This window comes from Rhinatrema bivittatum, chromosome 8 (genome assembly GCF_901001135.1).
Source record: "Rhinatrema bivittatum chromosome 8, aRhiBiv1.1, whole genome shotgun sequence".
In the NCBI taxonomy this organism is placed as follows: domain Eukaryota; kingdom Metazoa; phylum Chordata; class Amphibia; order Gymnophiona; family Rhinatrematidae; genus Rhinatrema; species Rhinatrema bivittatum.
The window spans coordinates 231,339,877-231,363,929 of NC_042622.1; the positions used below are offsets into that span (position 1 = coordinate 231,339,877).

Below are 24,053 nucleotides of genomic sequence, written 5' to 3' on the forward strand. Positions count from 1 at the left end.
GGTTCTTGGTCGTCTAATGAAACCTCCTTTCGAACCTCTGCACTCCTGTGAGTTAAAGTATCTCACATGGAAAGTGTTATTCCTTTTGGCTATCACTTCAGCTCGCAGGGTTAGTGAATTGCAGGCCCTAGTTACCTATCCGCCTTACACTAAGCTCCTGCAGGACCGGGCGGTACTCCGCACTCACCCTAAATTTTTACCTAAGGTAGTTTCTGAGTTTCATATTAATCAATCCATCATACTACCTATCTTTTTTCCCAGGCCCCACTCCAACTCCGGGGAACAGACTCTGCATACCCTAGACTGCAAACGAGCTCTAGCTTTTTATCTAGACCGTACAGTTGCTCACAGGAAGAGCACTCAATTATTTGTCTCTTTTCATCCTAACAAGTTAGGACATCCTGTGGGTAAGCAGGCTCTTTCCTCCTGGTTGGTGGACTGCATTTCTTTTTGCTATCAGCAAGCTGGCATTCCCTTTCAAGACCGTGTGAAAGCACACTCTGTGAGGGCCATGGCGACGTCAGTGGCACACCTTCGATCGGTGCCGCTTCCTGACATCTGCAGGGCTGCAACCTGGAGTTCTCTCCATACCTTTGCAGCCCACTATTGTTTGGACAAAGCTGGAAGACAGGACTCCATCTTCGGCCAATCTGTCTTGCGTAACCTTTTTCCAACGTGATGTACCAACACCCTTCCACCTTCCCGGTAGGGTGCGGATGCCCTTTACCAAATTCCACCCCAGTTGTAGTGCCTGTTGCACGTCGTTGGGTGCATTTGGTGCAAGTCAGGACATCCTCAGCTCGGTACTCACCCATTTGTGAGGACAACCATCCTGCTTGTCCTGTGAGAAAGCAAATGTTGCTTACCTGATGTAACAGGTGTTCTCACAGGACAGCAGGATGTTAGTCCTCACGAAACCCGCCCGCCACCCCGCGGTGTTGGGTTTGTTTTGTTTTTACTTTCTAGGCACTGCCTGTAGCTTTGAAAATCAGACTGAAGGGAGACCCCTGCTGGCTGCAGGGTCAGTGCCTTGCTGGGCATGCCCAGTAGGGGCCAGTCAAAGTTCTGTTTAAACTTTGACAGAAGTTTTCCGTGGTGGGCTCCATCCTCGATGTCACCCATTTGTGAGGACTAACATCCTGCTGTCCTGTGAGAACACCTGTTACATCAGGTAAGCAACATTTGCTTTCTGTACTTTACAGTCTGACCTGGATTCCAACTTATGTCAGCACTGTGAGGAGGCCCAGGGAGAGTTGGCCTCCCTGGACTTTGCTAAGCTCAGCTCCTCCCATTCAGAGGATGGGTTAGCCCAGCCTTAACTGGAAGTACCCCAAATCTGAGTACCCCTGGGACTGGGCATCCATGGATTACAGAAATTCAGCAGCACTTACCCCAGTACCTCCTGGGCTAGGCATGGATCTGGCTGCTTTCTCTTGGGTGGAATTTTTCCAGGGCCTTTAAGCCTTCGTACAGGAGCAGTCTGCTACCTCACTTGCCCCTGTCTGGACGGAACCTCAGCTGGTAAGTCCTCCCTATCGGCAGACCTCAAGGCATGCCTCACCTCACCAGCGGTATCCCTGGCAGGGAAACCGGATGGCATGGACAAAGAGGATACAGATTCCTTGGAAGATGGAGAAATTCCCCCTGGTTTAGAACCGTTTCTGACCATGTTATGGTTTTTCCATAGAGACGAATTGCTGGCCTTGGTTTCCCTAACCCTGAAGATACTTGGGAGTTCCTGGGGCGGACTTTGACGGAACCAAAGAAGAACCCTTTTTGATTTCCCTACGGAAAGCCTCTTCCTACTTTCCAATACTGGAAGCCATCCAGGAGTTGATTGACCTGGAATGGGGTGCCCCAGAAACAAGTTTTAAAGGGGGGACAAGCATTAGAAGCTCTATACCCACTGGATCTGGCAGTAAGAGAGCGTTTACGTTCCCTAAAGTGGATGCGCTGGTCTGTGCCGTCTCTAAGCAAACAATTATCCCAGTGGAGGGTGGAGCGGCCTTAAAGGATGCGCACAGTAGACGGATGGAGTCCATCCTTAAACAAGCCTTTGACGCAGAAGCAGTGACCTTACAGATTGCTTCTTGTTGTGCCCCATAGCTTGTTTGTGCCTACTTCTCTCTCAGGAGGTAGATGACTCGGGGGTGAATTCCAGAGTGATTATGGAACCCGCTGCCTTTTTAGCTAATGTGGGCTTGGATGTGGGCTTGGATCTAGTCTGTACTTCAGCCAGAGGAGTGGCCTCAGTGGTGGCAGCCAGAAGACACTATGGCTACGGAATTGGTCAGCAGATGCAACCTCCAAGGCAAATCTTACAAAGATGCCCTTTAAAGGATCATTCCTTTTTGGAAGTGAATAGGAAAAGCTGGCTAGTAAATAGGGTGATCTCCAGTTCTTTGGCTACTGGAAGGTAAGAGAAAGCAGTTACAGCACCCCTCGCCTCTGAGGACTCTCAACACTTTCACCCCTACAGAAACTCGACAATTCAGAGGTCTCGGCCATTTGGGAGGTCTCAGTACTTTTGTAGTCAACAGCTCAAGAGAGGAGCAGGCTCGGGTTCAAGTTCGTCCCGAACGAAAATTTGTCGACCCACCCTCAGAATGAGGAGATGAGGGACAGTCGACCCCCTTCTATCAGAGGTGGGTCGAGATCACTTCAGACAAATGGGTATTGGAGGTCATACGAGAAGGATATGTGCTGTAATTTCACAGCACTCCTCGGGAAATATCCATGATGTCGCCTTGCCACTCCCAGCACAAGAAATAGGCAGTGGAGACAACCCTCATCCTGAGGGAACCTTAAAAGAGTAATAACCTGTGTCCCAGGAAAATAGAGGGCTTTATTCCATGTATTTCATCATACCCAAGAAGGAAGGTTCCTTTCCGCCCCATCCTGGACCTCAAGAGCATGAACTGACATCTACGAGTGAATAGTTTCCACATGGAAACCCTACGCTCCATGATAATGGCTATATAATCGGGAGAGGGTTTTTTTTTTTTTTTTTAAATTCTTTATACATTTTTATTACAAATTTCCATGACACTATTCTTGAACAGAAAAAAAAAAGATGAAAAAAAAAAAAGGGAAATACATCTATCTTTTAAGAAGAAATTACATAAATCTTCAATTCTACTAGTCTACAATACGTGGGATCCAATTAGGTAACCATTAATAAATATTTATCTTCACAAAAATTAAAGGAAAAACAGCCTACCAGAGAGTATGTCTTACTTAATAGGGCACTCACTGCCCTGGAGAAGAGCAAAAACTAAGAATTCAAACCCCATTATTTATATTACTCAGTTACTTTATCACATAAGAACGTCAGCTGAGGAGGTGAAAAAAAAACATACATATGACCCTTATATTTAATAATACATTTACAAGGGAACTTCAGGACAAATGATGCCCCTATCTGAAGAACTCTGGGTCTTAGTAAAAGAAACTGTCTCCTCTTCTGCGTTTTGTTTAATCAATCAGGATAAATTCTGACTTTTAATTTCAGGAAATCTTCATTTCGATGTTTAAAGAATAGTCTCAAGACCCAATCCCGGTCTGATTCAAATGTAAAAGATACCAACATTGTGGCAGCTTGTACCATTTCACTATCTGATAGTTCTAGTAACTGAGATATTTCCAGATTCGGGATTAGATGATCCATCTCGAACTCCAGACTGTTTAGCTTGAATTTCCTGCTTCTTAAATTGAGGTAAATAATACGCTCTAAATAGAGGTGGTATGGCCTCCTCTGGGATTTTAAGAATCTCGATTAAATACCTTTTAAACATATCCTCTAGCAATATGTTGGAAAGCTTGGGAAAAATAAGACGTAGATTTCTTCTTCTTATTGCATTCTCGAGATTTTCAACTTTAATTTGTAACTGATGATTTTCTTTTATAAATTGCCTCCTGAGTAGGTTTCCATTTAGATATTTATTGTTTCATTTCTCCAATTTCTTTTAAACTAGAATATTGTGTATTCTCTATCTTGAACACTCTATCTTCAATATTAATTTTTTCCACAGTTGGATTTAACTGTATTGTCATGGCATTTCCCAAGCTAACAATAGCATCCCAAATAGAGTCCAATGTAATTAAAGTCTGTCTTACCAGAGTAGGAACTTGAATCTTCGATAATGGGCTCGATATCATGTCTTTGCTTCCATTGTTCCTGAGTTCCTCCTTCAGCCGGTGAGCCGGCCATACCCCCACTGGGGCCTTCACTGCTGTTTCCTCCAGTTTCTGCTGTGTGCTCTGTCCCTGCCCGGTTTCCAAAGGCGTTTGCATCTATGGCCTCCGCCTCTGCTGTCTGTTCACCCCGGACTCTGGAGGCCGGCCGGTGGAGCCCTAAAGATCGGGGACAATGATGTTGAAAGGTCTAGAGGGGAGCAGACGCCGCCTCCGATCTCATCCTCTGTATGTGGGCATCCATAGGGCCTGAAATAGGGGTTCCCGAAGGGACTGCGGGGTCAAGTCCTCTCCTTCACCCGATGCTTTCGGGCTGTATGCGGCATTCGGTAAGTTGTAATTGAAGTAATCCAATATCAGGAAAAAAGAGATGCTGTGGCACCCACTAGCTCCTTACCGGCACCATCTTGGTTCAATCGGTAGAGTTCTTAACCTCTCTGGACCTATCTGAGGCCTACCTACATATTCCAATCAGTCAAGAACAGTTTCCTATGCTTTGCAGTACTGGGCTACCATTATCAGTTCTGGACACTGCCCTTTGGCCTAGCCACCGCTCCCAGAACATTTTCCAAGGTTATGGTGGTCGTAAGGGGTAATAGCGCGTCAAACGCGTGTACAAATCCCCCCCCCCCCCCCCGAAACTAATAGCACCCGCGCAACATGCAAATTCATGTTGATAGCCCTATTAGTCATTCCCGTGCGATACAGAAAGCAAAATGTGCAGCAAAGCCGCACATTTTGCTTTCAGAAATTAGCGCCTACCAAAAGGTAGACGTTAATTTCTGTCTGCACTGGGAAAGTGCACAGAAAAGCAGTAAAAACTGCTTTTCTGTGCACCCTCCGACTTTATCATGGCGATATTAAGTCAGAGGTCCTAAAAGTTAAAAATAATTAAAAAAAAAAAAAAATTTTAAATCTGCTTACGGGTTGAAAACTGGACGCTCAATTTTGCCGGCGTCTGGTTTCCGAACTCATGGCTGTCGAGTTTGAGAACAGACGCCGGCAAAATTGAGTCTGCTGTCAAACTCGCTGACAGCCGCAGCTCCTGTCAAAAAAAGAGGTGCTAGGGACATGCTAGTGTTCCTAGCGCCTCTTTTTACTGTGGGCCCTAATTTGAATAATTTTTTTTTCTGAATCTCCCGCGATTTTTTACTGTATCGGCCTGATAGTGACTGCAATCCATAGTGTTAAGATTTTTATGGTGGAATAAAGCTAGTCATATTAGCTATGCTACTTTGAAACAGAACTGTAAAATGGGGGGGTACAGGGTTACCTGATTTTCATTCTTATAATTTTGCTTGCCAGTTTAGATTTGTGAAAGAATGGGAAACCTATACCTGTCAATAGTGTACACCAGATTTAATTGTCGGCCTTAATGTAACACTGCCCTATCACCATGGGCAGTGTTACATTAATCAAATGCAACTTTTTCAAAAGATATAAAAATATATCCCCCAATTTCAAGTTGTACGTAAAGCATGGTACTTTATTTGCTCTTGGTGTGGGTACTCTGGATTTTGAACCTGGTCGACAAAATATAGGCTTTCAATCTTGGAAGAATAAGGGCCTGGAGAGGATATCAGCTCTTTTCAAGAGCTGATGAGTGCATCTATGCTTTTGATCAATTGTAAAGGATATATGACTTACCCAATTCGGATTTCTATGCATATTTGCAAGGAAACATTGTCTCTTCCCTGTTAAGAGTAAAGCCTACCTTGTTTCATGTCAATTCTTTGTGTTATGTACTGATGGCTGCTGGTAAACATTGTAATAACATTTCATATTGGTATAAATCGAGATCTGAAAAACTTGTTATAGCTGTATTCTTGCAACTAGCAAATCAATGGGCTGCTGAGTTTGGTATCCCAAGTCACCTATGATCTGATACATAATCTATTTAAAAATCTATGCAGAATAACTGTTACTAAATTGCAAGAGATTAGGTACAGCATTTAGTATAGGAGTTATTTTACCACGGCAAGACTTTATAAAATGGGTTTGTTTGTCTGGTCAATGTCACAATTGCAAGATGAGATCTACTTTAACACACAATCTTATGCTTTGTCCAAATATGACTTTTGGGCTAAAGGCTTGGATTTGATATTTAATGTAATAACTGTTAGACCACCTTTTCTGGCGGAAGCTTTATTGTTGGGAGATGTGTGGACCAATACTATGTCTTTGGGCATTAAAATAAATAAAAATAAAAAATAAAATAAAATGTGTGCAGATTGCTATTTTATTGGCAAAACAGGTTATACTACAGGAATGAATAAAGCCTCATCTTTATCGAGCCTGGAGCCATCAAATGTGAAACTGGAGATCTATTAGGAATTAGATTTGAAATGGATACTGAAATCGATAAGTGAACCATATACTTGAGCCTGGACAGAATTCATGACACTTACCACTAAGTGATGATTTTCCATTTTCTGAGGTTGAATGCTTGTGAGAGATGAATGTTGTCTTTATTGTTTTTATTGTCAGTACTGTTACAGCGACTACAGTTTTGTTTCTTCTATGTAAAAATAGGTAATGCACTGTCATCTCTTGTTTCTATTTTTATTATTGAAGTTGTTTCATTAACACTGTAAGATGTATGCATTGCCTTAATAAAAAAAAAAAATTCCGGGAATTAGTATTTCCTGAAAGGAAAAGTTACTAATTTGAGCATGCCTAAAATTTAGTGTTTTGTGTATTGCCAGGTTAAATTGTAAAACACATTGTGTGTGGGGACTGTAAAGGTAATCCAAGCTCAAGTATGGATTATTGATATTATATTCACTATCAACTATTGATTATGTATTACCATCCCCCACTCTCCTCTCCACGTCCTCCCCCAGTACTGTAGGGTTTAATTCTGTAACTGTTGTGAGTTTATACACACTTATCATTGATTTATTAAGTACAAATTCTAATTTATGGAGGTGTGATCCATTTTTTTTTTGTTAGATGTACCTTAGGATTTACCCACTACAGCTCCAGATTTTTTTTCCACAAGAAAGAATTCTTTAGAGCAAAAGGTCACAGAATGAAGGGTGGGGGTAGACTTGGTAGCAATATCAGAAAATATTTTTTCAAGGAAAGATATATATAGAATCACAACTTCTGCCCCACCCTCCAGGGTAAGTCATGCAGGGAAGCATTTACAGCAAAGTTCAAGAAGGCTTGAGACAATCACAGAGGATCCCCCAGTTGAAAAGAAATGATGGGGGAGCCAGAGATGAACAGGTGTTTCAAAGCATTGCACAGAAATGAATCAGGGAACACTAGGTAGCACTTAACGGTCCTTAATCTGCTGTCCATGTTCTGTTTCACAGTTTAAATCAGTTTTGTATATTTGGCACTTTGGCATTTCCTTGTTTTATAGAGTTGCCTCTTTCCCCTTCTACAGTGCTAAATATGGTGGAAACAAAAAGGTAGGGAATGTTATTATACTGGAAACTTGGCCACCATTTTCTCTGTAGGCAATTGGTGGTATGGTTGAAGTGGTCTTTAGTAGGTGTTACAAGTGATTGTAAATGAGATCATCTCTCCAATTTTCTTATTTAACAGCAGGTAAACTTCCTGTTTATTTACAGGCTTGGATGAAAGAACGGGGTCAGGATCCTGGGGAGGAGGAGATCAAAACAGCTCTGCATTTGACCAAGGAAGGGTAGGATGGAATGTACATAAATCTTTTAATTATAAACTCAAGTTGTGCCCTAGGTCAGTCAGTGCGGCTTCAAATTCAGTTTATAAGCAAATGGCGAGCACTTAGTCTTTCATTTGGTGCAAACACACATAAATAAATATTGAGCATTAGTGTTCAAGAATTTATGCGCATGCTTGAACTTTCAGGTAAACCTATTGCCTTCAGCTCCCAAAAACTTTTCAGTTGTGCTGCAGAGAATCTGATTACCCCAATGGTACTGTTGCGCTCTCTTCAGTTTTCGGCCACAGGAGGGTGGTAGAGGCCGCCTTCCAAACTGATAGCAGCCAGTTGTTGCCCTAAATATTAAATTGGGATAGTGAGTGAGTTTTGGGTGGGAGGAAAAGGCCCAGGATGTCAGATTCCTCCCTGCCCTCCTTGGCTGGCATTTTGATTTTAGCTGTACCCTTTTCTTTTCAGCAGGGATATGGAGAAGGCTCCCATTATAGTGAACACAGAGATCTCTCGTCTCATGATAGCAGCATTTCTCCAGCTCCATTCCTGGCATCTGGATTAAGTGGTAAGTGAATGGGGGGAAAAAAAGGCACAGTCTTTGTGTAAATTGTGAATAGATGGATTCTGAAGTTTTATATTCACAAACCTAGATTCATATTTTTTTTTAAAACATTTTTTATTTTTTATTAAATCTTAGAAATAGCAATTGCATAAAACTTGAAACACTGCAGAGTTCAATGCCAGCTCAGACCAATACAAGCATCCCAAACCTACATGATTAGGAAGAAAAATTGTTCAAATACAAAAGAAAATTTAAAAAACTGCTTAGTGCCTGGGTAAAATAAATTGAAAATGGTCCTTAGGGAAGAATTCTTGAAAGGCCTTTTTGTGAGTAAGTGTGCAAATGAGGTTTTTTTGTTTTGTTTCTTTTTTTAAATTGTCCTCCCTATGTGCAGGTAAAATTATGTGCATAGTGGGAGAGGGGCCTGCACTTAATGTTTAAACTGTCGAATTTTCAAAAGTGGATACTTTTTTTTGTTTTTCTTGGGAAAACTACTCAAAATTGAGAGAATTTTCAGAATGAAATTGTGAGTACTTTGAAATTGGAGCATGGCTAGCCTGGAGGCTCAGGTGCACTGCCATATGGAAGGAACCAGGTTTGATCCTTGGGTTGAGTCTTTTGCATCCTAGATTGAATAGAGATGCTGGGGCTGGAGCATTCACAACCCCTGGGGGTTGGAGTGGGAATTAGGGGGAAATAATCATCATTGCTTTAAGAACACCACCTAGTGGGTGGGTGCAGGGCCCATGATTACAGGGTTTTGGAAGGACTGTCATTGCAAGGATTGGACTAAACATAAGTTAGGGATGTAAAAGAGGGGAAAAATCCCTTGATAGTTACAAATGAAGGCTCATGGCAGCAGATCTTAGGCCTGGTTCCAGTTAACTGGAAGTACAAAGGAAAAGGAGGAAACTGCTGGTTAAAAAAAATAAAAGGGGGGGGGTGTGTGTGTGTGCAAAGTCCACAGGTTAAAAGTACTCATGGGCTATGCAACACTGTGGACAATTACCAAATTCTGCTATACATTAGAGGTAATTTTCTGTTACTAATATAAAAAATGAATGCAGTATAACAGATTATGACAGATATTTTTGCTTTATATTTTATAGGAAATCCCATTTTATCCCAGGACAAGCAGGATGCTAGTCCTCACATATGGGTGACGTCATTCACGGAGCCCTTAAGCGGGAAAAACTTCTGGCAAGTTTCTAGAAGCTTTTAACTGGCTGCCTGAGGCTACTGAGCATGCCCGGCATGCCATGATATTCCCTGCCACAGGGGTCTCACTCCAGTCTTCTTTTTTCCGCGCTGCTAGCTGCATCGCGGTTTCCAGGAGCCCCGTGAGTTACCTCACAACGACTAACTTTAATTTTCAACTTTTTACCCTTTACGGGTCTCGCTCGGTTTGTCACCGGCTGGTGACAAACATTATACTCTTTTTTGACAAAAAGGAATCCGAAATCATCAACGGATGTCGACGGAGAAATCTTCCGGATTCAAAAAATGTCCGGCCTGCAACCGGACTATGTCGATCACAGACCCGCACGTCGAGTGCGTGCGCTGTTTGGGTGGAGACCATGACATCGCCTCTTGTGCCCAGTGTCAAGAAATGACGGTGAAAGGTAGGAAACTTCGCCATGAAAAAATGGCTCAGATTTTTCAAATCCGGGCATCGCCGTCGCCTTCGTCATCGACTAAATCTTCACCGGTAGGCTTATCGAAGAAAATACTTCTAAAGACGAGAATCCCAGAAGGTTCGGGGGACGCTTCATCGCCAACAACATCCGTGGCATCGTCAAAATCCGTGTCTGAGGTTCGCACAAAGCATAAGCACCGTAGACATCACTCGATTCCTCCATTGCCACCGCCGGAGGAACCGGTATCCAAACAGCGGAAATTGTCATCGACCTCCGTACCGCCTACAGAGGAATCGATACCATCGACTTCCGTGACAGACTTAATCGCTTTGATTAAGAAAATTGTCACTGATGCCCTTAAAGAAAGCATGCCGGCGACATCGCCGATGCCGGCCCTAGGGTCGATGCCGACTTCTCAGTCGATGCCGGCCATCGGGCCGATGCCGATAATTCAATCGATGCCGACTATCGAGTCGATGCCCTCCTCGATATCGATGCCGGTGCCATCATCGATGCCAGTGCCATCGTCGATCTCGATGGCGAGGACGACTGCAGCGTCTCCGCTAACAGCGCTCTCTATGCCGATGGAGGCGGCCTGCTGCTCTTCAGCGATAACGGCTGATCCAATGATTTCCACAGCTTCATCGTCGATACAGCTGTCAGAGCCATCGATGGAATCGTCTATTTTACAAACCTCGATGTCCACAATGGCTTTCAGGCCTATCTCCTCATTGATTCCCATTTCAATGTTCTCTTTTCTAACTACAGCACTTCCTACTGCTGCACAAATAACACCACATTACACCCTAGCTCCGTCCAGAGCTCCAGGGCAGGGGAAAAAGGCATCAGGAAAGTCTAAGCACACATCCCTGCAGGCTCCAGAAGTTTCTTCTGAGAGAAGACTACATGCAATGCTTACAAAAAGATATCAGGATCTTTTAGCTTCCTTGCCTTCACAACCTGAGGAGGAAAGTGATGCCAGTGATGATGCGCAGGACACCCAAGATCCTTTACAAGGACCATCTGGGATATCACCACCAAAAAGGCTTGGACCATCATTCATACCAGCCACCAACGGATACATGGTCAGATACACAATCGGAGCATTCTTCAGAGGATTTTTTATCAGAAGGTACTCCGCCTCAGGCCAAGAAACAATCCCCTCCTGAGGATTTATCCTTTGCTTCCTTCATCCAAGAGATGTCAGAATCCATCCCTTTTCAACTCCAAGCGGAGAAGGATGAAAGACAGCAGACACTAGAGATACTACAATTTGTAGATCCCCCAAAACATAACCTGGCTATCCCAGTACATGAAGTGCTGCTACAACTTCAACAAAGGATTTGGGAGCACCCGTGTACAACACCTGGAGTAAATCGTAGAGTGGACTCTACGTATTTAGTCCAAGCAGCCCCAGGGTTCGAGAAGCCACAACTGCCACACACCTCATTAGTTGTGGAATCTGCGCAAAAGAAGTCACGCAGGTCTAGAACGCACGCCTCTATCCCTCCAGGGAAAGATAACAGATTCCTAGACCTTATGGGACGGAAGATTTACCAGGGAGCGATGCTGAATTCTAAGATTGCTGCGTACCAGCTGTATATGACGCAGCATCAAAGAAATCTGTGGAAGCAGATTGAGGAGTTTCTCCCATCTCTACCTCAACAACAGCAGGAGGCAGCACAACAGATTGTGCAGAAAGGTCTGGATGCGGGCAAACATGAGGTGCGAGCGGCGTATGATGCGTTTGAGACTTCTTCCAGAACTGCAGCATCAGGCATCAGTGCACGAAGATGGGCCTGGCTGAAGGCTTCGGACTTACGTCCAGAAGTCCAGGATAAACTAGTGGACTTGCCTTGCCAAGGTGACAACTTGTTCGGAACAAAGGTGCAAGATGCCGTAACACAACTTAGAGAGCACTCTGAAACGTTAAAACAGCTCTCCACTTTGTCCCATGATCCTACAACTCACCCTGCCCGCAGGCCGCCGCGTAGAGACACCAGACGGCCTTTCTACAGGCCGAGGAGATATTACCCTCAGACCTCTAGACCACGCTCTACAAGGCCTCAACAACGGCCTCAGCAAAGACAGCAGAGAGCTGCAAGGCCGCAGCCTCCGCCCCAAACAGCTTCCACCTCTGGCTTTTGAAAGCAGTCCCGGAGAACAGAGCCAACCACACCCATTTCCAGATTTACCAGTAGGGGGAAGGATTTCCCAATTTTACAACGAATGGGAAAGTATCACCACAGATCAATGGGTCTTATCCATAGTTCATCAGGGTTACCACCTGGACTTCACAGCTCCCCCGCAGGAGTTTCCACCACAAAACTCCTATCTCGAACACAATCCTCAATTACAAATGGAATTATCTACTCTTCTGAAAGCAAAAGCTGTGGAACACGTACCACACTCACAGAAGGGAAGAGGATTCTATTCCCGATATTTCCTCATTCCAAAGAAAACTGGAGGACTTCGTCCCATTCTAGATCTCAGAAATCTCAACAAATTTCTAAAGAAAGAAAAATTCAGAATGGTATCATTAGGCACCATGCTTCCTCTCATACAAAGGGGGGATTGGCTTTGTTCTCTGGATCTCCAAGATGCTTATACTCACATACCTATATTCCCACCTCATCGCAAGTACCTCAGATTCAAGGTGGGACACCAGCATTTTCAATACAGAGTCCTACCATTCGGCCTCGCCTCAGCTCCCAGAGTATTCACCAAATGCCTAGCAGTAATAGCAGGACATTTGCACAAACAAGGTGTTCATGTCTTCCCTTACCTAGACGATTGGCTGATAAAAAGCCAGTCGCACCAAGGAGCACTAACTTCTCTACGTTACACAATACAGTTACTTCACAGGCTGGGTTTTCTCATAAACTATCAAAAATCCCACCTTCAACCGTCTCATCTGCTACAATACATAGGAGCAGAATTAGACACAAACCTTGCACAGGCTTTTCTTCCAGAAGATCGTGCTCAAACACTGTCCCGGTTGGCGTACTCCATGTCCATACAACCACAAGTGACAGCTCATCAGTTTCTCATCTTACTAGGCCACATGGCTTCAACGGTTCATGTTACTCCGTTGGCAAGACTTGCCATGCGACTAACCCAATGGACTCTTCGCTCACAATGGATCCAAGCCATTCAACCACTTCACTCTCGCATCCAAGTAACCCACCAACTACGCTCATCGCTACAATGGTGGATACTCAAGGACAATTTGCGCAAGGGCCTACCCTTCCAAAAACCGATCCCTCAGATAACATTAACTACAGATGCATCCACCTTGGGATGGGGAGCACATGTGAACTCTTTCCAAACGCAAGGAACTTGGACAAAACTCGAAGCCACTTATCAAATCAATTTTCTGGAACTTCGAGCTATACGTTATGCGCTGCATGCGTTCAAGGACTGCCTTTCACACAAGACTGTGCTAATCCAGACAGACAATACTGTAGCCATGTGGTACATCAACAAACAGGGAGGTACGGGCTCGTATCTCCTTTGTCAGGAAGCGGCACAAATTTGGGACTGGGCCTTGAACCAATCAATGTTCCTACAGGCCACTTATCTAGCAGGGATTCAAAATGTACTAGCAGACCGACTCAGTCGCCAGTTCCAACCACACGAGTGGTCTCTGAATCCCTCGATAGCGACAAAGATATTCCAACGTTGGGGACAACCAACAACAGACCTCTTTGCGTTGCAGCTGAACCACAAAGTGGACAACTTCTGTTCTCTGCACAAACAGAAGAACCAACCAGCCAAGGACGCCTTTGCTCGCCCTTGGAACTCAGGCCTACTATATGCATATCCTCCAATACCGCTTATCACCAAGACGCTGGTGAAGCTACAGCAGGACAAGGGGTCCATGATTCTCATAGCCCCATATTGGCCTCGACAAGTATGGTTTCCCACACTGCTAGACCTGTCAATCAAGGATCCAATACGCCTGGGAGTGGCTCCCACTCTCATCACTCAGGATCAGGGACGGTTGCGCCATCCCAACCTTCAATCCCTATCCTTGACAGCATGGATGTTGAAAGCTTGATCTTGCAATCACTTAATCTCTCAACTAATGTTTCTCAAGTGCTTATAGCTTCCCGCAAACCTTCCACAAGAAAGAATTATTCTTTCAAATGGAAACTATTTACTTCCTGGTGCAAGCAAAACAATACGGATCCTTTCACTTGCCCCACAACTACTCTTCTAGATTATCTGTACTATCTCTCAGACTCTGGTCTTCAGACATCATCAATCAGAGTACATTTGAGTGCAATCTCAGCTTATCATAACAAGATAGGAGATGCACCTATCTCCACACAACCTCTCGTCAGTAGATTCATGAGAGGTCTAACTCAACTTAAACCACCAATTCGGCCCCCAGCTACACAATGGGACCTAAATCTGGTCTTAACAGGTTTAATGCGTTCTCCCTTTGAACCTATAAATAGCTGTGAACTTAAATTTCTCACATGGAAAACTATTTTCCTCATAGCCATTACATCAGCTAGGAGGGTTAGTGAATTACAAGCACTTGTCACATATGAACCTTATACAAAGTTTCTCCATGACAGAGTGGTTCTCCGAACACATCCAAAATTCCTTCCTAAGGTAGTTACGGAATTCCACTTAAATCAAACTATAGTTCTACCCACATTCTTTCCAAAGCCTCACTCTCATCAAGGCGAAAGAGCGTTGCACACTTTGGACTGTAAACGTGCATTGTCCTATTATTTAAATCGCACTACGTCCCTCAGAAAATCCAATCAGCTTTTTGTCTCTTATGACCCTAATAAGCCAGGTAAAGCAGTGGGAAAGCATACTCTATCAAATTGGTTAGCAGACTGCATACAATTTTGCTATACAAAAGCAGGCCTTCCTCTCCAAGGGCGAGTAAAGGCACATTCAGTACGAGCAATGTCAACCTCAGTAGCACATTTTCGTTCAGTACCAATCATTGACATTTGTAAAGCAGCAACATGGAGTTCCCTTCACACCTTTGCAGCTCATTACTGTTTGGACAAGGATGGACGACAGGATTCAGCCTATGGACAATCTGTCTTAAAGAACTTGTTTCCAGTTTAATCCCAACTCCCTCTACGTCCAGCCTACTGTGATCTTCGGCTGCATCATTTCCTCAAACATGCATAACTGCTAACTGCATGGCAGATGACTCAGCCTCTAGCTTGCTAATCACCCATATGTGAGGACTAGCATCCTGCTTGTCCTGGGATAAAGCAAAATTGCTTACCTTGTAATAGGTGTTATCCCAGGACAGCAGGATGTAGTCCTCACGAAACCCACCCGCCACCCCGAGGAGTTGGGCTTCAGACTTTATTTATATAATTTTTGGCTAACGCTTATTGCTACATACAAGACTGGAGTGAGACCCATGTGGCAGGGAATATCATGGCATGCCGGGCATGCTCAGTAGCCTCAGGCAGCCAGTTAAAAGCTTCTAGAAACTTGCCAGAAGTTTTTCCCGCTTAAGGGCTCCGTGAATGACGTCACCCATATGTGAGGACTACATCCTGCTGTCCTGGGATAACACCTATTACAAGGTAAGCAATTTTGCTTTCTTTCCCATTGCCTTTCCTTTTAATGTATCTCCAGCATGGAAATAGCAATTTCTTTTTTTTTTTTTTTCTTTTAATGAAGAAGAGGGCGGCTGTGGTTTCCACCTCTTCTGGGCTTTCAGCTTAGTTGGAACTAGTGCTGAGATCTGGCATCATGAACTGTAATTTGCAACTACCTGGAGATTTTTACCCTTATTTTGTCATTGCAGTGACAGTCCTGGGTCAGGGTTCTTGTACCAGAGCTCCTTCTGGAACCTGCAATTATAGGACTGATCCAGTCACTAAATGTCATGGCAGCCGCTGGGCCAGACCAGAGATGGTGATTTTAAGGGATACATGATAAAAACCACCTGCAAACTGGCTGCTAAATCTGAAGGGAAAGGAGCAAAAATGTAAAAGGGGAAAATACTTTTTTTGACATCTTTCTGAATCAATGCTAGTGATACATGGCCCTTAAGAGGGGTGAGAAGACAAGTTGTTATAAAGCAGGGAAACTGATAGTAATTATTTCTAGTAATTAGCTTCTTTTCAGAAAAAAAGCTCTAATCTTGTGTGAATTGTACGCTATTGTAAATTGCAATGATCTTCTACAATAGGTGAAAAGAAAATCCATACTCTCCCTGTGCTGGGCATTATTTCAAATGTACATATAGCAAGCACTAATACCCTATGTCAATTAAAATGTTAGTGCTGTGGTTCATGAGCTGTCAAAGCTGTGGGGATGTAGTATTCTCATAGCCCTTCTTGTGGCAAAGGGGAAAGGGATTCATGGCCCTTGCTCAAGCGACACTTGATTTGAGCACACTTGTACCAGGTTCCAGAGGAAATAGTGGTTCATCCCTGTAGATCGGGGTGAGCAAACTGTTCAAGCCACCTCCCAGTCTTGAAGGGGGGCACACTGGCTGCCCAATCAGGGAAGTAAAAATGGCTATGCTGTTGAATCTTTTGTCATGGAGGCATTGTAGGCTACGGAGGGGAGGGAGCTGCCAGAGCATAGGAAAGACATTGTAGCCATGCATCTCTTTTGATGGGCTGGGGAGAGCAGCTACTTCTGCTATGGTGGGCCCAGGTAGGAAGCTGCTTACTCTACTAGAACTGGAAATGGGAGCAGCCCCTGTGGTGTTCCACAACCCAGGATCTATTAAAATGTGTAACCTATCATTAAAATCATCCATTGTACCTGAAGACTGGAGGGTGGCCAATGTTACACCAATATTTAAAAAGGGCTCCAGGGATGATCCAGGAAACTACAGACCAGTGAGCCTGACTTTAGTGCCAGGAAAAATAGTGGAAACTATTTAAAGATCAAAATGATAGACCATATAGAAAGACATGGTTTAATGAAACAGTCAACATGGATTTACCCAAGGCAAGTCTTGCCTCACAAATCTGCTTCATTTTTTTGAAGGGGTTAATAAACATGTGGATAAAGATGAGCCAGTAGATGTAGTGTATTTGGATTTTCAGAAGGCATTTGACAAAGTCCCTCATGAGAGGCTTCTAAGGAAACTAAAATGTCATGGGATAGGAGGTGGTGTCCTTTCATGGATTACAAACTGGTTAAAAGACTAGAAACAGAGTAGGATTAAATGGTCAATTTTCTCAGTGGAAAAGGGTAAACAGTGGAGTGCCTCAGGATCTGTACTTGAATCTGTGCTTTTCAATTTATATATAAATGATCTGGAAAGGAATATGATGAGTAAAATTGGATTTGCAGATACAAAATGTTTCCCGTTGATAGCAGGGCTGAATTAGCCATGCTGTCATGGGATCTGTCAGTCAGGTCCGGGAGGTGGAGCTTTACCAAGCAGATTTAGATTTTAGCTCTTTGTGGCTGCAAGTGTGTTCCGGCGCAAGAAAGTAACAGATTCTCCTCAGTCTGTTCTTTCTGCGAGCGGGATCGTACGCGGGGCTGACTTCTCAGCGTTTATTATTTTTTCTTAGAAATGTCAGTCGGGGTTTAAACCCTGTACCTGTGGCAAGGTAACGTCGGTCACGGATGGCCATGACCGATGTTACCGATTCCTGGGGCCAGAGCACAATTTACAAAATTGTGAATTTTGTGCCCGAATGTCCCCAAGATCCCAAAAACAGCGGGCTTATAGGATACGGGAACTTTTCAGTTTTTCGGAGCCATCGGAGGCTCATTCTTTGCCTGGCCCCTCGACAACAACTGCTCCATCGCAAAAATGAGCGTCGTCGTGGGATCCTCAACCCTCCAGGCTTGGGGGTAAGGACTTGCCGAGACAACATAGGCCACCGGATCCGAGAGAGCCTCAGCGATCTGCACAGGAAACAACGGCGCCTACAACTTGTGCGCCCAAAGTACCTTCTGCACCCAAATCACCGTCAGCGCATAAACCTTCTGCGCCCAAAACGACATCGGCGCACACAGTTTTATTTATTTATTATTTTTATATACCGACATTCGATCTCAATTGAGATCACACCGGTTTACATTCAAGTACTGTAGGTATTTCTCTATCCCCAGAGAGCTTACAATCTAAGTTTTGTACCTGAGGCAATGGAGGGTAAAGTGACTTGCCCAAGGTCACAAGGAGCGACAGCAGGACTCGAACCCTGGTCGACTGGTTCATAGTCCACTGCTCTAAGCACTAGGCTATTCCTCCTCCCTATTCCTCCAGTGCCGAAAACACCCGCGCCCAAGGCGCCGGAGATGTCTGTGCGCGCCCAAGGCGCCGGAGATGTCTGTGCGCACCCAAGGCGCCATATGCACACAATCTACAGAAAACATCCGCGCACATGGTGCCGAAGGCATTGGAGCACACAGCAAAGAAATCGAAGCACAGTGGACTACAACAGTCCAAACATCCATATCATTCAGTACCACATGGGTTAAAACGAAGACATCAGTCTCCAGATGTACCTCATTCCACCTCTTCAGATTCCAATTCTACAGAGGTGAAATCAAAACGTACAAGACGATAGCTGTCGGGAAGTGGAATCCACACAGGACGCCGTCACCATAGGTGATCACGTCACATCAAAAGGCTGTGAAGACGAGGGACACATGGGAAGTGAGCCCTTCTACTTCTAGGTCATCTCACGCACGAAGTGCAGGCACTTTATCTCGTAGAGACATAATACAAATCACTTCCTCTGCTTAATCTACATACTCAGATAATTCTGTTAGGACCACAGAGGGCAAGATGGGGAAGAAGTATGATGTGCCAAGTGCTTCACCCTCAAATTCCTCCGGTGCAACCTAAAGCATGTGAGTTACCAAAACAATCTGGTCGTTCAACAATGCCTCCTCAAACAAGAGGCACTTTTTTAATTATCCCAATCGTTGGCAGGGTTTTACGAAACTCTTCAATTATCCTTTAAGATGTCTAACGAACTATCTGTGAGTTCCCCGGAACACAGTATACATACCTCTAGAGAACAGTCGGTGGAGCCTCCGGCATCCCCAATAGTAAAACGTCCAATTTCACCAATTCAACAGCAAGATACACCTATCGATTCTGTCTCTGCAAACATCCCCATTGTCGTTTACCGGGTTCCCATTGGATCCACAGGAACAACCGCACGAACCGTATTCCCCACCAGAGGACCTGACATACCCAAAATCTTTAGAAAAATTGGGCACGATATTACATCTGGAGGTACAAAAGGAGACAGACCCTAGATCAGAATCTTTGGTCTAAAGATTTTCGATGCTCTGGGAGGACCAACATCTCTCCCACCACAGGAACTATTACATACCGTCTTACAGAAATCTTGGGAAACACCTTACTCTGTCAGCGGTTTCAAAGAAAACAGATATAAAATTTTGCATGCGGAAAACATAGCCTTACTCTATGCCACAACTACCACATGCTTCAATTGTGGTAGAGTCTGCAATGCAAAGATTCAAAAAAGCAAAGTCACATACCTCATATCCACCAGGCAAAGACAACCGATATTTAGATGAGTTTGGCAGAAAGATGTACCACAACTCAATGTTGAATGTCCGCATTTTGCACCATGAATTCTACATGGTACAATACCTGTATGAGTGCATACAAGCCACAAAAGGTATGCTTTCCTCGACGCAGATCAGATACCACCGCCTCTTCATAACATGGAGGAGTGTTCTCGACACCTTCTGCGGTCGATATATGAGGGATTTGAAACAACATCTAGAGTGTCTGCAACAGCCATTGCAGCCCGCAGGATGGCATGGTTACGTTCTAGTACGATATGAGAAGACTTTCACGAGAAACTAACGAACCTCCCGTGTACAGGAGACAACCTCTCTAACAAAGAAATCATTCTATAAATTACAACTTCTGAAACGTCTTCGTCCTCTTCTTTTCTATCGTGATTTCAGAACTGTCCTTCAATCTCTTATCTTCTCTGGTTTAGACTATTGTAATGCACTTTATCTAGGTCTATCTGATTCATCAATTCACCCACTACAATTAGTTCAAAATAGTGCAGCTCGCTTATTATCCGGTACCTCCATTCGCAATCACATTACACCTATCTTACAATCTCTTCACTGGTTACCCATAAAATACAGGATAAAATACAAAGTACTCTCAATCATTCACAGCTTAATTTATAACTCTTCCTCCACCTGGCTTTGCACCTTACTCCGCATTTACAAACCCACCCGACATTTAAGATCACTTACTCAAAATCTCTTAGACATTCTATCACCACGACAGGCTAGATTAGATATTACCAGGAAAAGAGCTTTTTCAGTAGCGGGACCATCTCTCTGGAACTCTTTACCCAACCCTCTCCGTTTAATATCAAATCCTTATTTCAAAAAAGCTTTAAAAACATTCTTTTTTCAACAAGCATTTAATACTCCATCTAAGCACTTCCCCGATCAAAAATGAAGTTCTCATCTCCTCAAATTTCACCCATCAGACACATATTACCTCAACTTTCCACCCAATCATCCCATCTGCTTTCTTCTTAGGATATTTTAATCCTATAATTTGCCACCCCCCCCCCCCCCCCACCTTCATCCCTTTTACCTTCCCTATTCTGATTACCCATGGCATGTTACCATTATTATTATTTTTTAGTTAATAATTTCTTTAATTTTTTTTTTTTTAGCTAGCAATTATCTAGCTACTTAGCTAAATTTATGTATTTTATGTTTATTTTAGTTATATTTTATTTTCACTTTATTTTAACTTGTTGTAAACCGTTTTGACAATTTTATTTTAAAAAGCGGTATATAAATGCTTTTAAATAAATAAATAAATAAACCTGTTCAGAGAACGATTTCAAGACAGTCGGCAAATTAAGAGGAAGCTCTAGCAGTCCAATCCTTAACATCACAACCTCACTACTCGACCACGTGTTATGTAGGATCTACTAGTAGACAATCCTATGCCCGTAGACCTTACAGGTCTTATCAATCCTTTCTTACACAGAAGTATCCATCTTACCAGCGTCCTCCGCTGCAACAACACAACCCAACTCAACGTAGGGGTAAGCCACGTAACCAAAGACAGCAGACAACAACCAGCTGCTGCAGTAAAATCAACGCCATCTTTTAAATAACCCAGCCACCACCACTACATCAAGCACCACCTGGCAGAATTCATTCTTGCCTGGCAGCCTGGGAGAGAATAACAACCAATCAATGGGTTTTAGAGAGAGTACGACATGGCTACCAACTCCAATTTACCACAAAACCCATACTACCTCACCTTTCCACTCTAAAGAGTCAAAGCTTCCAACCACAACTGGGGGAGGAGTAGCAAACAGCAGGCCATTCGATGGATTTTCCCGAAGACCTGACAGACAAGGTTTTATTCCCCATACTTCCTCATATCCAAAAATTGAACAAATTCCTGACCAAAGAGAAATTCAAGATGGTATCGTTGAAATCAATCCTACCTCTGATTCAACCCAACGACTGGATGTGTTCCATCGATCTGAAGGATGCTTACACACACATTCCAATCTATCCATCCATCCTCTTGGCGTTACCTATGCTTTCGCTATGGCCATCAACACTACCAGTACAAGGTTCTTCCCTTTTGGACTATCAGCTGCACCCAGGATTTTCACCAAATGCATGGTTGTGGTGGTGGCTCATCTCAGACAACTTCTGCACCCATCTTTCCATATCTGGACGATTGGCTAATAATAGCCTCGACCCCAGACATCTTACTTGATCACCTTCGGGTGATACAGTGCTTACAGGAATTGGGGCTAGTGATCAATTTTGAGAAATCATATCTTCAACCAACACAAAGATTACAGTTTATAGGAGCAGGCCTGGACACCGTTCACAACCGGGCATATCGCCCAACAGAGAGAATAACACAACTATGTCAACTTCTCTACTTGTTGAACAACACTCAAAGGCCGTCGGTGAGACAAATTTTGGTAGTCCTCGGCCACATGGTGGCGGCTATTTTCACCAGCCAACACCAGGCTACACATGAAACACCTGCAATGGGGACTTAAAACATCAATGGAAACACTCACAACCGCTGACACAGAAGTTATCGTTGACCTCCGAGATGAAACAGGACATAACATGGTGGCTCTTAGACTTCACCCTGCCCAAAGGAGCATTATTCAGTCCTCCTCACAACGCAGTTTTAACCACAGATGCATCTCGCAGGGGATGGGGAGCACATCTCGAGATTTACAAAACCCAAGGGTTATGGACAATCTCCGAGCAGACCCTGCAGATAAATTTATTGGAGCTCAGAGCAATTTGAAATGCATTACAAGTGTTTCAAGATCACTTAAAGGGCCGCAGGGTTATGATCTACACAGACAATCAAGTGGCAATGTTTTATATCAACAAGCAAGGAGGGTCCGGTTCATGGTCCCTTTGCAAGGAGACCCTGACGATCTTCAAACATGCTCACCAACATTGCATACATCTGCAAGCAACTTACCTACCAGGAGTAGCAAATACAAGAGCGGACAGGCTAAGTTGCATCTTTCATCCTCACGAATGGACACTCAATTCGGAGGTAGCCCAAGACATCTTCATTCAGTGGGGGACACCTGCAATAGATCTCTTTGCAACAGAGATCAACGCTCAAGTTCCCAAATTCTGCTCGATAAGACCAAGTCAGTTAAGGATCGCCCAGGATGTCTTCCTCATTCCGTGGACGACAGGCCTCCTGTATGCCTTTCCTCCCATACCACTCATAACAAGAACAATTCAAAAGTGCATAGCAGACTAGGTTCAACTGATACTCGTAGCTCCAGCCTGGCCAAGGCAACCGTGGTACGGTTTCCTTCTCAGACTGTCCATCTCGGACCCAATTCGGTTACCAAATCGCCCAGATCTTCTCTTCCAAGATCAAGGAACGCTTCTACACCCGCTATACTCATCTTTCCATTTGACAGCATGGCGATTGAGAGGCTCCTTTTAACAGAACAGGGAGTTTCCACTTCGGCACAGTCCATTTTGTTAGAATCCAGGAAACTCTCAATAAGGAAAAATATAAATGGAAACGATACTCGACCTGGTGCACTTCTAATGGTGTACCATTATTAGACTGTTCACCTGAGTTACTCATGGATTATCTACATACACTGTACACAGCTGGTCTTGCAACATCATCCATTAGGGTTCATCTCAGTGCCATAGCGGCATATCTCAGACCACTTAACAATATTCCTATTTCCAATCACCCCTTACTATCTCGTTTCATCAAGGGGTTAAATCACCTTCGTCCTCCAATCTCCAAACCTCCAGTTCTGTGGAACCTCAACATAGTTCTTGAACAGCTTATGCTTCCCCCGTTTGAGCCCATGGACTCAGCACATATTAAATACCTCATATGGAAGGTGGTGTTACTGGTTGCAGAAACATCAGCACGACGAGTCAGTGAATTACAGGCCTTGGTCCATTATTCTCCGTATTTACAGTTTCATCACCAAAAGGTGATTCTCCAAACTCACCCGTCCTTCCTACCAAAAGTGGTTTCTCAATTCCATCTCAATCAGACCATAGAATTACCCATCTTTTTCCCTAAACCTCATGCAAATGACAGGGAAAAATTACTGCATACACTAGATTGCAAAAGAGCTTTAGCAAACTGCAAAGACAGAACAAACTCAGACTCCTGAGTTTCTCAACTCTGTCTCTTTCGACCCAAAGGTGCCTGGACTACCGGTGGCTAAACGCACCATCTCCAGCTGGATAGCACAGTGCATCAAGTTTTGCTACGACAAACAGAAGCTACAGCTAATTTCTGTTCCCAAAGCTCATCAAGTTAGAGCAGTGGCGGCCTCCTTGGCACACCTTAAACATGTACAACTCATAGACATTTGAGAGGCAGCTACATGGTCATTGCTCCATACCTTCACATCGCACTACTGCCTTAATCAACAAGCAGCCGCTGATGCGAAGATGGCGCACGCAATCTTCCAATCTCTATCCTCTTGTACACGGTGACTGCCACACTGTTCATGATCATGTACAA

At 43.9% G+C, this 24,053-nt stretch overlaps 1 protein-coding gene across 13 annotated transcripts in view; it reads left to right on the plus strand.

The window, feature by feature from the left end:
• The window catches only part of TCF3 (transcription factor 3), a 405,060-nt gene that overhangs the window by 200,353 nt on the left and 180,654 nt on the right, over nt 1-24,053 (plus strand). For 8 of the 13 annotated variants that reach the window (XM_029613971.1, XM_029613972.1, XM_029613978.1 and 5 more), the window contains exons 4-5: nt 7,776-7,861; nt 8,309-8,405. In XM_029613971.1, the coding sequence (XP_029469831.1) occupies nt 7,776-7,861; nt 8,309-8,405 (183 nt within the window). Of the gene's footprint in view, nt 1-7,775; nt 7,862-8,305; nt 8,406-24,053 lie in introns of all 13 variants that reach the window. The other 5 variants (XM_029613974.1, XM_029613982.1, XM_029613980.1 and 2 more) reach the window with 2 other exon arrangements.